At 58.5% G+C, this 16,053-nt stretch overlaps 1 protein-coding gene across 5 annotated transcripts in view; it reads left to right on the forward strand.

Moving 5' to 3' along the window:
• LOC127486689 (nuclear factor 1 C-type) overlaps positions 1 to 16,053 on the forward strand; it is a 96,437-nt gene that overhangs the window by 58,657 nt on the left and 21,727 nt on the right. For 4 of the 5 annotated variants that reach the window (XR_011384424.1, XM_070063937.1, XM_051830792.2 and 1 more), the window contains one exon: positions 1,629 to 3,154. The exons of the other annotated variant lie outside the window; for it this stretch is intronic. Coding sequence is in view for 3 of the 4 variants with exons in the window: in XM_070063937.1 (XP_069920038.1) it covers positions 1,629 to 1,661 (33 nt within the window). In the remaining variant the exon portion in view is untranslated. Of the gene's footprint in view, positions 1 to 1,628; positions 3,155 to 16,053 lie in introns of those variants that run through there. 5 annotated transcript variants of the gene reach the window in all.

Genomic DNA, 16,053 nt, shown 5'->3' on the forward strand with positions numbered 1-16,053 from the left:
GAGACATGAGCCTGAGCTGCCCCTGGACAGCCCCTGGGATCGAAGGAGACAAGCCTGAGCCACACCCCTGGCCAACCCTAGGGTCTAGGGAGACGGGCCTGAGCTGCCCCCAGCCAGCCCTGGGGTCAAGACACAGGTCCGAGCTACCCCTGGCCTGCCCTGGAGTCAGGATACGGACCCGTGCCACTCCCGGCCATCCCTGGGTTCAAGACACAGGTCTGAGCTGCCCCTGGGGTCTAGGGAGACGGGCCCAAGCTGCCCCTGGCCAGCCCTGGGGTCTAGGGAGATGGGTCAGGGCCGCCCACCCCCTGGCCCTGGAGAAGAGGGTGACAGGCCCAAGCTGCCCCTGGCTGGCCTTGGGGTCTAGGGAGACTGGCCTGAGCTGCCCCCGGCCAGCCCTGGGGTCTAGGGAGATGGGCCCCAGCTGCCCACCCCCCAGCCCTGGAGAAGAGGGCGAAAGGCCCAAGCTGCCTCTGGCTGGCCCTGGGGTCTAGGGAGACTGGTCCGAGCTGCCTCGGACAGCCCTGGGGTCTAGGGAGAGGGGCCCGGGCCACCCCCTCCCCCGGCCCTGGAGAAGAGGAGAAAGGCCAATGCTGCCCCCGGCTGGCCCTGGGGTCGAGGGAAATGGGCCCAGGCTGCCCCCCACACTGCTAGCCCTGGGGTCGTGACAGACATGAGTTGCCCCCGGCCAGCCCTGGGGTCTAGGGAGATGAGCACGAGCTGCCCCTGGCCAGCTTTGCGGTCTAGGGAGCCGGGTCTGGGCAAACCCCCTGGCCCTGGAGAAGAGGGAGACAGGCCCAACCTGCCCCTAGCAGGTGCTGGGCTCTAGGGAGACTGGCCCAAGCAGTCCCCAACCAGCCCTGGAGTCGAGACCCGGGCTCAAGCTGCCCCTGGCCGTCCCTGGGGTCTAGGGATATGGGCCTGAACTGCCCCCAGCCAGCCCTTGGGTCTATAGAGTCGGGCCTGAGCCACCCCCCCCGCCCTGGAGTAGAGGGAGACAGCCCCAAGCTGCCTGGCTGGCCCTGGGGTCAGGAGAAAGGCCTAAGCCCCCCACAGGCCAGCCCAGGGGTCTAGGGAGATGGGCCCGGGCCAACCCCCGCAGGGGTTGGAGAAGAGGGAGACAAGCCCAGGCTCCCTGGCCAGCTCTGGGGTCTAGGGAGTCGGGCCCGAGCTGCCCCCGGCCAGCCCTGGGGTCAGGAGACAAACCTAAGCCCCCCAGCGTGCAGCCCTGGAGTGTAGGGATTTTGGACCGAGCTGCCCCTGGCCGGTCCTGGGGTCTAGGGAGACAGGCCTGGGCTGCTTCCCTGCCCCAGCCCTGGAGAAGAGGGAGACAGGCCCGAGCTTCCCCTGGCCAGCCCTGGGGTCAGGAGACAGGCCTACGTCCCCCACTTGCCAGCCCATGAGTCTAGGGAGACAGGCCTGAGCTGCCTCTGGCCAGCCCTGGAGTCGAGACAGGGTCCCAAGCTGCCTCTGGCTCAGCCCTGGGGTCTAGGGAGAGGGGTGTGAGCTTCTCCCAGGTCTCCTGTGCCCCTGCTGGGCAGCCCCAGGCTCATCAGCTCCTCTGTAATACCAGGCTAAGGGTCAGCCCTCCTCAGGGCTTGTTACTAACTATTGTGAACTGTAAACAGGATATATTCAATGAAAACCACATCTCATTATGAGCTACAACAAGTATTGATAACTGAAATGTAAGAGATCCTCTTAATACCAGCGAAAAGCTCAACTCATGTTGCTTTCTGAAGTACAGCAGTGAGACTGAGAGTCAGCTTTTCAGAGACAAAAAAAACCATGGAGCAACAGACTGAAGGTGAAGAAAGCACTAGAGAAACCTAGAAGTGTACAAGCAAGAGTAAACTTTACAAAGGAAGGCAAAACAGCAGTGAACTTCAAAAATTTTGTGTAGAACTGGTAATAAAAATAGTTATTTTGCTGTAGCTTTGGAATTCATGTACCTTTTTCAAAATATGCGTTTTCCATCAATTTTTGAAGACCTCTCTTGTACATAGGTTTATATACCAAATAAAGTGCAGTGGGGCAAGGTGTTGGGTCTCCCAGTTAAACAGGCCAGTAAAGATGCCCACATTCCACACCAGAGTACGTGGATTCAATACCCACCCACAGCTTTTGATTCTTGCTTCCTAGTAATGCAGACCCTGTGAGGCACAGGTTATGGTTCAAGTAATTGAGTTCCTGCAACACATATGGGGACTTGGACTAGGCTTTCAGATCCCGGCTTTGGCTTGGCACAACCCCAATCACTGTAGTCATTTAAAGTGCTTACCAGATTGGGAGCTCTCTCTCTTTCTCTCTCTCTCTATCTCTATTGGATGATCTGCCATCTATCTATATATCTATCTACATATCTATCTATCTATCAAATCTATATCTGTTTCATTGTCTTGCTTACTCTCAGACAATAAATGAATCTTAAAAAAATACATTGGCAAGAAATTTGTATGAAAATGATTCTTAAAAGAGTTTTGCTTTTGGCAGAAGAAGAACAATCTAAGATAAAAGCAAAGCAATATAAACAGGAATGATAAACAACAGAAGGATTAAATGTAGGGGTAAATCTAAGTTATTGACTTTAGAAAGCAATCACATGGATACCTTACTTGTTCAAAATGTGTATAATTTAAATTCTGATAATGGAAAAAAGATGAAAGTGAAACAATTACAGTAAATATGATTCTAGTGTTGTGAAAAGTAAATTTGAAATACTGATAATAAGTCAGCAGTAAATCTGACAATTGCTAGGGTAACCACAAAAATAATTAAGGAATACATAACCAACAAACCAATGGAGAGGAAATTAAGTAACAAACTATATAGATTCAAAATGAGGGAGAAGAAGGAAACTACTAAAACAGGAAACAAAGTAAGATGCTAAATTCAGGTAAAACATATCACAAAATTTTAAATGTAAATTAACTAAGTGACCCAGCTAGAAATCAAAATTTTCTTATTTAATGGAAAAACAGTTAATTATTTGCTATTTAGGATACAACCCTTAAATGTTTAAGAGTAAAAATGTTGAAAATATACCTACACATTTTGAATAGAAGACTCTCCTGAGATCTGACAAGACAGACTTTCATGCAGGAACTATTACTAGATATATTCAGAGAGATTTCATAATGATATAGTTATCAATTCAGTGCGAAGATATAGAATTCTAAATTCTTATGTAGGTTAATATGGGAAGAGTTTTAGCACTTGTCCTTTTTTTTTCTTAAAATTTTAAGCTTTTTATTTAGTGAGAGAAAGAACTTATCTTCAGAAACAGTAAAGATTCAGGTGAAAACAACAAAGAAAATTAAGAACATGCTCATAATTCATATTCATATGAATTGAACATGAGTTTTGCTGCACACAGAATCTTTCATCAAATAAACTTTATTAGGGTGAGCGTAGTGGCACAGTAGGTTAAGTCAACACTTACAGTGCCCATGTCCCATATCAAATGCTTAGTTTGGGTCCCTGCTACTCTTCTTTTCCAGCTTTTATGAATGTGCCCAGGAGACACAGAAAATGGTCCAAGTCTTTGGGTTCCTGCCACCCTTGTGGAGTGAGTTCCTGGATCCTGACTTTGGCCTAGCCTAGTCCCAGCTGTTGCAGGTATTTGGAGTGTGAACCAGCAGTTGGAAAATCTCTGTCTCCCTTTTTCTCTCAATGTTGCTTTTGATCTGCAATACAAAGAAATAAATTCGATTTTAAAAAGATACACTTGATCAGCAGCCACTTCCCCTCCCAGGTGTAGGTTAGGCTTGACTAACTTGTGTTGACTAATGAGAGCCATGTGAGGAAGAAGTTGAAAGGGATAGGTTTTGTGTTACCATGTTCCCTTTTCCTTGTGCTATCATGGGACAGGATTCTACTATGCTTGCTTGGCACGCCTGGGTAACAAAGATAGTATGACTTCTGTGAGCAGAGTCCCCTGCCACAAATGATGGACCTGTACAGTGAGTAAACCAGCAATCTGTTACTATAAAACCCTGCGAGTCACAGTGTTAACCTAGCCTTCCCACCTTGACCTCGTCAACTCTCCCTCCATCCCCTACCCCATGGCCACTGTCCAGCTTATGTTTTATTCACATTCACATTCACATTTTATTCAGATTCATGATAGGAGGAGGAAACCATATTAGATGATTTATATTTTCAAGATTTATTTATTTATTTAAAAGTCAGAGTTACAGAGAGGCAGAAGCAGAGGCAGCAGCAGAGAAAGAAAGAGAAAGAGAAAGAGAAAGAGAAAGAGAAAGAGAAAGAGAAAGAGAAAGAGAAAGAGAAAGAGAAAGAGAAAGAGAAAGAGAAAGAGAAAGAGAAAGAGAGGTCTTTCATCTTCTGGTTCACTCACCAGATGAACACAATAGCTGGAGCTGTGCTGATCCAAAGCCAGAAACCAGGAGCTTCTTCTGGGTCTCCCATGGGAGTTCAGGAGCCCAAGGACTTGGGCCATCTTCTACTTCTTTCCCAGGCCATAGCAGAGAGCTGGATCAGAAGTGGAACACCCAGGACTCAAACCAGCACCCGTATGGGATGCCAGTACTGCAGGTGATGTGTTTACCTGCTACATCACAGTGCTGGCCACAAGATTATATACTTTTATGAATGCTATAAGCAACTAGCACTGAAAGAAATTATAAAAAGGAGATTTAATAGGTAACACTTGTATAGAAACTACTTAGTGAATCTGTTTCCAAATAATTCAGGAGCATATTGTTATGATCTGTTTTCATAGGTTAATATTAAATAGAAATTTATTTTTATAGCACTCTGGCCTCAGAATCAGCCCTAAAGCCATTTGGATCTGGCTGAAAAGCCCATGAGAGTATTTCAGGCATGGAAAGCCAAGACACTCTGGCAAAAAGATCTCTGTGAGTGAGATCCCAGTGGAAAGAACAATTCTTCAAAGAAGGAGGTACCTTTCTCTGAAGGGAGGAGAGAACCTCCACTTTTAATATGACCTTGTCTAAACAAGATAAGAGTCGGAGAACTCAGAGGGCTTCCATAGCCTTGGAAACTCATGATTGGAGCATAGGGAGATTACTGATGCCATAGACAGGAGTGTCAATTTGTAAAGTCAACAACAGGAGTCACTGTGCACTTACTCCTCATGTAGGATCTCTGTCCTTAATGTGCTGTACATTGAGATTTAATGCTATAATGAGTACTCAAACAGTATATTTCACTTTGTGTTTCTATGGGGGTGCAAACTGTTGAAATCTTTACTTAATGTATACTAAACTGATCTTCTGTAAAAAAAAAAAAAGAAAAAGAAAAAAAGAAATTATCAATTCCCAACTTGACTCTCACTGGGATTAAACATGACAATAGGTCTGATCTGATTTCATCATCATTAAAAAAAATCATCTATTATTTTTCACTTTATGTTTCAGTGTGGGAGCAAACTGTTGAAATCCTTACTTAATGTATACTAAGCTGATCTTCTGTATATTAAGATAATCGAAAATGAATCTTGATGTGAATGGAAGGGGAGAGGGAGTGGGAAAGGGGAGGGTTGTGGGTGGGAGGGACGGTATGGGGGGGAAGCCATTGTAATCCATAAGCCGTACTTTGGAAATTTATATTCATTAAATAAAAGTAAAAAAAAAGAAATTTATTTTTAGATACATCCATCAGGAATGTCATATGTGCATACATCTGTATGTTCTCTGAATGGTTGAGAGCGAAATAAAATAATTGCTTGCATCTGAATCGATAGATTTGGTGAATAGTGATAAGTTTTAAGAGGGATATAATTTTTTCTAGTTGAAAATTGCTCTTCTCACACCTGGTAGGAAGACAGGATGTGAATGGCTGGCAGTGAGGCAAGATTGTTGCAGATTCTCTATCTTAGGAGAGTAGTGGGCTGGAGGGCTGGGGGGAAGAGGGTAGAGCTCATTAACGAGGTAGAGTGGGAGGAAATTAAAATCAGCTGTGGGTCAGAACAGCTTTAAGAAGCAGGAGAATTGTGGCAGTGACTGCATGGAGTTCCTGATGAACAGATTGCGGAGTGAAGCAGTGCAGCCTGAACAGGCTGTATTTGCATGGGCGTTCATTGAGGCCTTCAGTATGGGGAGTCAGAGCAGGTAAAATGAAAAAGGGCAAGGAGGGGAGCAAGGCCCAGGACTTGGAGGGCGAGGAGGGGAGCGGGCTTCGGACATGGAGGTCATGAGTAGAGCAGGGCCCAGGCCCTGGAGACTGAGGAGGGGAGCAGAGTCTGTCCCTGGATTGCAAGGAGGGGAGTGGGGCCCAGGCCCTGGAGGGCCAGAGGGGAGCAGGGCCAGTCCCTGGAGGCCAAGGAGGGGAGTGGGCCCAGGCTCTAGAGGGCCAGAGGGGAGCAGGGCCAGTCCCTGGAGGGCAAGGAGGGGAGTGTGCCCAGGCTCTAGAGGGCCAGAGGGGAGCAGGGCCAGTCCCTGGAGGGCAAGGAGGGGAGTGGGCCCAGGCTCTAGAGGGCCAGAGGGGAGCGGGGTTTTGCCCGGAGAATGAGGAGCAGAGCTGAGTCTGGCTCTGGAGGGGGAGGATGGGAGCTGGGCCCAGTGCCTGGAGGGCAAGGAGGGCAGTGGGGTCTGGCCCTGGAAGGTGATGAAGGGAGCTGGACCCAGACCCTGAAGGGTGAGGAGGGGAGCGGGGCCAGGCCCTGAAGGGCGAGTAGTGCAGCAGAGCTTGGCAAGGGGGCGAGGAGCGGAGCAGGGCCCAGGCCCTGGAGAGTTAGGAGGGGAGCAGGGTGTGATCCTGGAGGGCTGCAAGGGGAGCAGGGCCCACTCCCAGGAGGGTGATGGGGGAGCAGGGACCAGGCCCTTGAGGGCCAGGAGGGGATTGGGGTTTCTCCCAGAAGGGAGAGAAGTGGGGCAGGGCCCAGGCCCTGCAGGGCGAGGATGGAGTGGCGCCTGGTATAGCCCTGGAAGGTGGCTAGGGGAGCAGGGCACAGGCCCTGGAGTGCGAGGTGGGGAGTGGCACCCATCCCTGGAGAGCGAGGAGGGGAGCAGGGTCTGGCACTGGAGGGTGGCAAGGGGAGCGGGGCCCAGTCCCTGGAAGGCTAGAAGAGGAGCAGAGTTTGGCCCTGGAGGGTGAGGAGGGGAGCAGGGTCCAGTCCCTGGAGGGCGATGAAGGGAGTGGGGCCCATTTCCTGGAGGGTGAGAAGGGGAGCAGGGTATGGCCCTGGAGGGTGAGGAGGGGAGCAGGGTGTGGGGAGCAACTGAGACTAGGCTAAGTTACTGGAATTAAGACTTATTCTATGCATCTGCTCTCCCACAATATGGCGCTGGGGAGGAGTAAACTTCTAAGCAGCTGCCTCTCACCAACTTGACAAACTGCAGGAGCTGATCCTGCTCCTGACTGGAGGAGAGCAGCGTGCTCGGCGTGTGGGTAGCAGAGCATGGATTGGTGGAGAGGACTATAAAGGAGGAGAGAGATGGCAAGGTGGTGTGGGTTGGTTGGAGAGTGCGTTGGAGAGTTCGCGGGGAAGTTCGTTGCTTCATTCTTTCTCATTTCTCTCTACTCATTCTTGCTTTGGGAGTTCGCTGTTTGCTTATTCTTACTTTACTATAGAAAAGACTTGTAAAAAAAGGGGAACAACAAGCGTCCGGTCCGGTGCGGCAGCAGGGTATGGCCCTGGAGGGTGAGGAGGGAACAGGGCCCAGGCCCTGGAGGGTGAGGAGGGGATCCCGGCTGGGCTCTGAAGGGCAAGGAGGGGAGCAGGACCCAGTGCCTGGAGGGCGAGCAAAGGACCATGGCACAGGCCCTGGAGGGCTAGAAAGGAAGCGGGGCCCACTCCCTGGAGGGCAAAGAGGGGAGCAGGGCCCAGCCCTGGAGGGCAGTGAGGGGAGCACAGCACAGGCCCTGGAGAGTGAGGAGGGGAGTGGGGCCCAGGCTCTGGATAGCGAGGAAAGGAGCGGGTCCAGCCCTGGAGGATGATGACATGAGCGGGGCCCATTCCCTGGATGGCAAGAAGGGGAGCAGGGCCAAGCCCCTTGAGAGCGAGCAGAGGAGCAAGGCCCAGGCCCTGGAGTGTGAGGAGGGGAGCGGGTTCCAGACCTGGAGGGCTGTGAGGGGAGCATCCTCCAGCCCTGGAAGGCAGCAAGCTGAGCTGGGCCGGGCCCTGGAGGGCGAGGAGGCCTGCACCATAGGAGAGCATTTTCTGGCCCTGGAAGGCAAGGAGGGGAGCGGGGCCCAGTCCCTGGAGGGCAAGCAGAGGAGCAGGCCAAGGCCCTTTAGGGCAAGGAGGGGAGCTGGGTTTGGCCCTGGAAGGAGCTGAGGGGAGCAGGGCCCAGGCCCTGGTGAGTGAGGAGGGGAGCTATCAGGCCCAAATAACAAGATGGAGGCCCAGTCTAAAATAGGTGAACCATGATCCAGGCTCAGATCTCTCACCTCCAGGGCCGGGCCTAGCTCACCTGTTGCCTTCCAGGACCTGGGCCCCGCTCCCCTCCTTGCCCTCCAGGGCAGGACCCCGCTCCCCTCCTTGCCCTCCAGGGCAGGACCCCGCTCCCCTCCTTGCCCTCCAGGGCAGGACCCCGCTCCCCTCCTTGCCCTCCAGGGCAGGACCCCGCTCCCCTCCTTGCCCTCCAGGGCAGGACCCCGCTCCCCTCCTTGCCCTCCAGGGCAGGACCCCGCTCCCCTCCTTGCCCTCCAGGGCAGGACCCCGCTCCCCTCCTTGCCCTCCAGGGCAGGACCCCGCTCCCCTCCTTGCCCTCCAGGGCAGGACCCCGCTCCCCTCCTTGCCCTCCAGGGCAGGACCCCGCTCCCCTCCTTGCCCTTCAGGGCCTGGGCCCTGTTCCCCTCCTTTCCTCCAGGGCCGGACCCACTCCCCTTGCTGCCCTCCAGTGCAGGACCCTGCTTCCCTCTATGCCTTCCATTGCCCTGCCCTGCTCCCCTCGCGGAGTTCCAGGGGCTTACCTTTCTCACTTCCTTGCCCACCAGGGCCTGGGCTGTTTTGCTGCCCACCAGGGCCATGCCCCGCTCCCCTCCTCGCCCTCCAGGACTATGCCCTATTGCTCTCCTCACCATCCTGGGCCAGGCCCTCCTCCCCACCTCCGCCTACAGGGCCTAGGACCTGATCCCCTCCCAGTGCTCCAGGGCCAGGCCCTGCCCCCTCTTTGCCCTCCAGGCCCGGCCCCCCCTCCCCAATCACCCTCAAGGACCAGGCCCAGCTCCCCTCCTCACAGTCCTGGGCCAGGCCCCCATCCTCTCCTTGCCCTCACGGGCCACTGAGTTCCCTTCGTCACCCTCCAGGGCCTGGTCCCCATCCCCACCTTGCCCTAAAAAGCCAGGTCATGCTCTCCTCAACGCCCTCAAGGGCTGGGCCCAGCACCACTCCTCATCCCACAGGGTCAGGCCTTGCTCCCATCCTTGCCCTCCAGGGCCTAGGCACACCACCCGCATTGCCCTCCAAGGCCTGACACTGCTCACCTCCATGCATTCCATGGTCTGGGCCCCGATACCTTCACTGCCTTCCAGGGCCTAGAACCGTTCCCCTCGCCAACGTCCAGGGCCTGGCTCCATTCCCCTCCTCGCCCTACAGGAACTGTCTCCGCTCCCCTCCTCGCCCTCCACATCTGCGCCCTCCATGGCCTGGCCCCCATTCTTTCCTGGGCCAAGTTCCCTCCTCGCTCTGCAAGGTTGGGCCCTGCTCCCAACCTTGCCCTCCAAGTCTGGGCCCAGCTCTCCTCCTCACCCTCCAGGCCCTAACCCAGGTCCCCTCCATGCCCTCCAAACCAGGCCCCGCTCACCTCCTCTCCCTCCATGGCCTGGGCCCATCTCCCCTCCTAGGCCTTCAGGACTGGGCCCTGCTCCCCTCCTCACAGTCCAGCACCAGGCCCCATGTCCCTCAGGAACGGCCATCACTGCCCTCCAGGTCATGGGCCCCACTCCCCTCCTCACCCTCCAGGTCAGGCCTTGCTCCCATCCTCGCCCTCCAGGGCCTGGGTCTCACTCCCCTCACTGCCTTCCAGGGCTAGGGTCCACTCCCCTCAGGAAGAGCATCACTGCCCTCCAGGGCATGAGCCCCGCTCCCCACCTTGCCCTCCAGAGCCGGACCCTGCTTCCCCCACCACCCTCCAGAGCCGGACTTGCTTCCCTCGCTGCCCTCCAGTGCAGGACCCTGCTTCCCTCCTTGCCCTCCAGGACCTGGGTCCTGCTCCCCTCACTGCCTTACAGGGCCTGGCCCCGTTCCCTTCGCCAGCCTCCAGGGCCTGCCCCCTCACCCCTCCTCACCCTCCAGTTCCTGACAACACTCCCCTCCTCGCCCTTCAGGACCTGACCCTGCTCCCCTCCTCACCTCCAGGCCTAGGCCCTGCTGCCCTCCTCACCCTCCAGGGCCAGGCCCTTCTCCCCTCAGGAACGGCCATCACCGCCCTCCAGGTCATGGGCCCCACTCCCCTCCTCAACCTCCAGGGCCAGGCCCCGATCTCTTCCTTGACCTCCAGAGCCGGGTGAACTCATCACCCTACAGGGTCAGGCCTTTCTCCCATCCTTGCCCTCCAGGGCCTGGGACCCGCTCCCCTCCTTGCCCTCTTGGGACTGGGCCCTGCTCCCCTCCTCACCCTCCAGGGCCTGGGTCTCACTCCCTGCACTGCCTTCCAGGCTAGGGCCCACTCCCCTCAGGAAGGGCGTCACTGACCTTAAGGGCGTGGGCCCTGCTCCCCACCTCACCCTCCAGGGGCAGGCTACACTCCTTTTGCCACTTTGAAGTGCCGGACCCTGCTCCCCATGCTGCCCTCAAGTATAGGACACTGCTCTACTCCTTGCCCTCCAGGACCTGGGTCCCGCTCCCCTCACTGCCTTCCAGGGCCTGGCCCTGTTCCCCTCGCCACCCTCCAGGGCCTGACCCCTCTCCTCTCCTCACCCTCCAGGACCTGAACCTGCTCCTCTCCTGGGCCTCCAGGACCTGGGACCCCGCTTCCCTCCTCACCCTCCAGGACCTGACCCCACTCCCTTCCTCGCCCTCCAGGGCTGGCCCTGCTCACCTCCATGCCCTCATTGGACTGGGCCCTGATCCCCTCACTGCCTTCCAGGGCCTGGCTCTGTTCCCCTCGCCACCCTCCAGGACCTGGGTCCCGCTCCCCTCCTCGCCCTCCAGGACCTGGGTCCCGCTCCCCAACTCACCCTTCAGGTCCAGGCCCAGCTCCCTTCCTTGACCTCCTGGGCCGGGCCAGCTCCCCTCATCACCCTACAGGGTCAGGCCTTGCTCCCATCCTTGCCCTCTAGGGCCTGGGACCTGCTCCCCCTCCTTGCCCTCTTGGGCCGGGGCCGTTCTCCCCTCCTCACCCTCCAGGACCTGGGTCTCACTCCCCTCACTGCCTTCCAGGCTAGGGCCCACTCCCCTCAGGAAGGGCATCACTGCCCTCCAGAGCATAGGCCCCGCTCCCCACCTCACCTTCCAGGACCTGGCCCTGCTCACATCCAGCCATCATCGGCTTGGACCCCAATCCCCCCACTGCTTTCCAGGACCTGGCCCTGTTCCCCTCTGTAGCCTCCAGGACCTGTCCCCACTCCCATCCTTGCCCTAGAGGGCCTGACCCCGTTCCCTTCCTCGCCTTCCAGGGCCTGGCCCTGCTCACATCCATGCCCTCCATGGCCTGGGCCCCGTTTCTTCCTAGCTCTCCAGAGCCTGGGCCCAGTTCCCTCCTCGTCCTCCAGGACCGGAACCTTCTCCCCTCAGGAACAGCCAACCCTGGAGGGCCCAGGCCCTCCTCACCCTCCAGGGCCTGGGCCCCATTCCCTCCTTGCCCTAAGGGGCTGGGCCACACTCCCCTGAACTCCCTCTAGGATTGGACCCTGCTCCCCTCCTCACCCTCCAGGGCCAGGCCATGCTGCCCTGCTCACTCTCCAGGGTCTATGCCTGCTCACCTTGATGCCCACAGAGTCTGGCCTCGCTCCCCTTTCATATTCCATGGCCCAGCCCTGCTCCCCTCTTTGCCCTGCAGGGCCAGGCACTGCACCCCTCCTTAAAATCCTGGGCTAGGCCCCCCTCCCCACCTCACCCTCCAGGGTCAGGCCCCACTCCCCTCAGGCACGGCCATCACTGCCCTCCAGGGCATGGGCTCTGCTCCCCTCCTCGCCCTCCAGGGCCTGGCCTCATTCTCTCTCCACTTGCAGTTCATGGACCGTTCCACTTGCCACCAAGCAGGGCCTGACTCCGCTCCCCTTCTTGCCCTCCAAGGTCTGTCCCTGCTCCCCTCCTCACCCTCCAAGGTCAAGAACTACTCCCTTCAGGCATGGCCATCATGCCCTCCAGTATATGAGACCTGCTCCATTCCTTGCCTTGGAGGGTGAGGAAGGCAGCAGTGCCCAGGCCCTGGAAGGCAAGGAGGGGAGCAGGGCCTGGTCCATGAGGGCGATAGGGGAGGGGGGGCCGGTCCTGGAGGACAAGGAGAGGGCAGGGCCTGGCCCTAGAGGGCAGCGAGGGGATCAGCTCCCAGGCCCTGGAGGAGGAGGGGAGTGGGGCCTGGCCCAGGATGGTGAGGAGGGGAGTAGGGCCTGGCCCTGGAGGGGGAGGAGGGGAGCGGGGCATGGCCCAGGTGGGCAGCAAGGGTAGCACGGCCCAGGCCATGGTGGGCAAGGAAGTGGGCAGGGTAAGCCCCTGGAGCGCGGCGAGGGGTGCAGGGCAGGGCCATGGAAGGCATAGAGGGAAGCAGGGTCCCGCCCTGGAGGGCAACAAGGGGAGCGAGGTCCAGCCCTGGAGGAAAGGAGGGGAGCAGGACTCAGACCCTGGAGGGTGAGAATGAGTGCAGAATGGCCTGATGCTGTAGGATGAGGAGGGGAACTGGGCCTTGCCCTGGAGGGCGACGAGGGGAGCATAGCCAAGGCCCTGGAGGGTGAGGTGGGGAGCAGGGCCTGGTCCTAGAAGGCTAGGAGGGGAGTGGTATCCAGCACTGGAGGGTGGTGAGGGGAATGGGGCCAGGCCCTAGAAAGCAGTGAGGGGATTGGGGCCCAGGCGATGAAGGGCATGGAGGTGAGCAGGTCTAGGCAGGAGAGAGGGGTGAGGCCATGGAGGGCAAGGAGGGGAGCCAGGCCAGGCCCTGAAAGGTAGTAGGGGGGCGGGTTCAGGCCCTGAAGGGCAAAGAGGGGAGTGTGGTCAGGCCTTGGAGGGCAGCGAGTGGAGTAGGGCAGGGCCATGGAGGGCGAGGAGGGAATGAGGCCCAGGCCCTGGAGGGCGAGGAGAGCAGAGTGCATTCCCTGGAGGCCAGTGATGGCCATGCCTGAGGGCAGTGGGTCCTGACCCTGGAGGGCGAGGAGAGTAGGGGGGCCTAGCCCAGGATTTTAAGGAGGGGTGCAGTGCCTGGCCCTGGAGGGTGAAGAGGGGAGCAGGGCTGGGCCCTGGAGCATAAGTAGGGGAGCCAGGTCTGACTCTTGTGGGCATCAAGGTGAGTGGACCCAGGCCCTGGAGGGTGAGGAGGGGAGCATGGCCAGGCCCTGGAGGCCTAGGAGGGGAGCAGGGCCTGACCCTGGTGGGCAGCAAGGGCAGCTGGGCCTGGCCCTGGAGGGTGGCAGTAGGTGCGGGGACTGGCCATAGAGGGTGAGGAGAAGAGCGGGACCAATATCCTGGAGGGCAGTGATGTTCCTGAGGTGAGTGGGGCCCGGCCCTGGACTGTGAGGAGGGGAGCAGAGCCCAGCCCTGAAGGGCGAGGGGCGGAGCTAGGTACAGGCTGTTGAGGGTGAGGAGGGGAGTGAGGCCTGGTCCTGGAGGGTATAGAAGGGAGCTGGGGTCAGGCCCTGGAGGTTGATGAGGGGAGTGTGGCCCTGCCTTTAGGGTGAGAGGGGATGGGGGCCAAGCCCTGGAGGGCAAGGAGGGGAAACTGCCTAGCCATGAAGGCAAGAAGAGGAGTGGGGCCTTGCCTAGGATGGTGAGGATGGGAGCAGTGCCTGGTCCTTGGGTGCAATTAGCAGAGAGGGCCCAGCCCTGGAGTGCAAGGAGGGGGCAGGGCCTGGCCCTGGAGGGTGGCAAGAGGATCAGGGCCAGGCCATAGAGGGCATGGATGTGTCATTGCCAGGTCCTTGAGGGTGAGGAGGGGAGCAGGCTCAGGCCCTGGTTGGTGCCGAGGGGATCCGGGCCAGGCCCTGGAAGGTAAGGGAGGGGAACGGGACCCAGGCCCTGGAGGTGAGGAGAGGAGTAGGGTCCAGTCCTGGAGGGTGAGGAGGGAACTGAGACCAGGCTCTGGAGAGCTAGGAAGGAACGGGGCTCAGGCCATGGAGGGCATGGATGTGAGAAGGGCCACGTCCTGGAGAGCAAAGAGGCGAGCAGGGTCAGGCCCTGGAAGGCAGTGAGGGGATCGGGGCCCAGTCCATGGAGGGTATGTATGTGAGCATGGCCAGGCCTTGTGGGTCAAGGAGGGGAGCGGGGTCAGGCCCTGGTGGGCAGTAAGGGGAGTGGGGCCCAGGCCCTGAAGGCGTGGAAGGGAGCAGGGCCCAGCACTGGAGGGCTAGGAGGGGAGCAAGGCCCTTCCCTGGAAAGTAAGGAGGGTAGCAGGGTCCAGGCTCTAGAGGGCGAGGAGGGGAGCAGTGCCCGGCCCTCTGGGGAAAGGAGAGGAGTGGCGTCCTGCACAGGAGAGAGGCGGGGGTGGTGTAGGGTCCTGCCCTGGAGGTTGGCAAGAGGAGCAGGCCTGCCCCTGGAGGTGAGGAGGGGAGTGGGGCCCATGCCCTGGAGGGCAGTGATGGCTGAGGAGAGAAGGGACTGGCCCTGGAGGTGAGGAGGGGAGCAGGGTCTGTTCCAGGAGGGTGAGGAGGGAACTGGGCCCAGGCTTTGGAGAGCTAGGAAGGAACAGGGCCCAGGCCATGAAGGGCATGGATGTGAGCAGGGCCGGGCGCTGGAACGAGGAGGGGAGCGGGTCAGGTCATGGAGGGCCAGCAGGGCAGCGGGGTCAGTCCATGGAGGGTGTAGAGGGGAACAGGGCCACGCCCTGGAAGGAAGTGAGGGGGTTGGGGCCCAGGCCATGGAGGGCATGGATGTGAGCAGTGCCAGGCCTTGGAGCGCGAGTAGGGGAGCGGGGCCGGCCCTAGTTGGTGGCGAGGGGATCTGGGCCAGGCCCTGGAAGGCAGGGAGGGCAGCGGGGTCAGGCCCTGGAGGGCATGGAGGGGAATGGGATCAGGCCCTGGAGGGCAGCGAGTGGATCAGGGCAGGGCCTTGCAGTGCAAGGAGGGAAGCGGGGTCAGGACCTGGAGCGTGCGGAGGGAATGAGGCCCAGGCCCTGGAGGGCAAGGAGGGGAGTGGGGCCCATGCCCTGTAGGGCAGTGATAACCATGCCTGAGGGGAGTGGGTCCTGACCCTGGAGGGTGAGGAGGGGAGCAGGGCTGGGCCCTGGAGCCTGAGTAGCATAGCGAGGCCTGACCCTGATGGGCATCAACGGGAGAAGGCTCAGGCCCTGGAGGGCAAGGAAGGCGGCAGGGTCAGGCCCTGGAAAGCAGTGAGGGGAGCGGGACCCATGTCCAGGAGGGAAGTGATGGTCATGACTGAGGGTAATAGGGTCTTGCCCTAGAGGGCGTAGAGGTATGCAGGGCAAGGCCATGGAGGGCTAGGAGGGCAGCAGGGTCCAGTTCCTAGAGGGCCAGGAGGGTAGCAGGGCGTGGCCCTGGAGGGCAAGGAGGGTAGTGGGGTCCTTCACTGGAGGGAGGCGGGTGTTGCAGGGCCCAGTGGGTGGCAAGGGGAGCTGGTCCCAGCCAGCCATGGAGTAAGGAGAGTGGAGCAGGGCCTGGCCGTGGAGGTTGAGGAGGGAAGTGGGGCCCGGGCCTCATGGGCAAGGAAGGGAGCAGGGTCCTGTAATGGACCCTGGAGGGCATGCAGGTGAGCGGAGGCTGACCCTGGAGGGCAAGGAAGGCAGCAGGGTCAGGCCTTGGAGGGTGAATAGGGGAGCAGGGTGAGGCCCTGGTTGATGGCGAGGGGATCTGGGCCAGGCCCTGGAGGGAGTGGAGGGGAGCGGGGTCAGGCCCTGGAGGGCATGGAAGGGAACTGGGTCAGGCCACGCAGGGCAGCGAGTGGAGCTGGAGTGGGGCAGGACCTTGAGGGCATGGAGTTGAGCAGAGCCAGGCCCTGGAGGGCAAGGAGGGAAATGG

This window comes from Oryctolagus cuniculus, chromosome 19, assembly GCF_964237555.1.
Source record: "Oryctolagus cuniculus chromosome 19, mOryCun1.1, whole genome shotgun sequence".
Classification (NCBI taxonomy): domain Eukaryota; kingdom Metazoa; phylum Chordata; class Mammalia; order Lagomorpha; family Leporidae; genus Oryctolagus; species Oryctolagus cuniculus.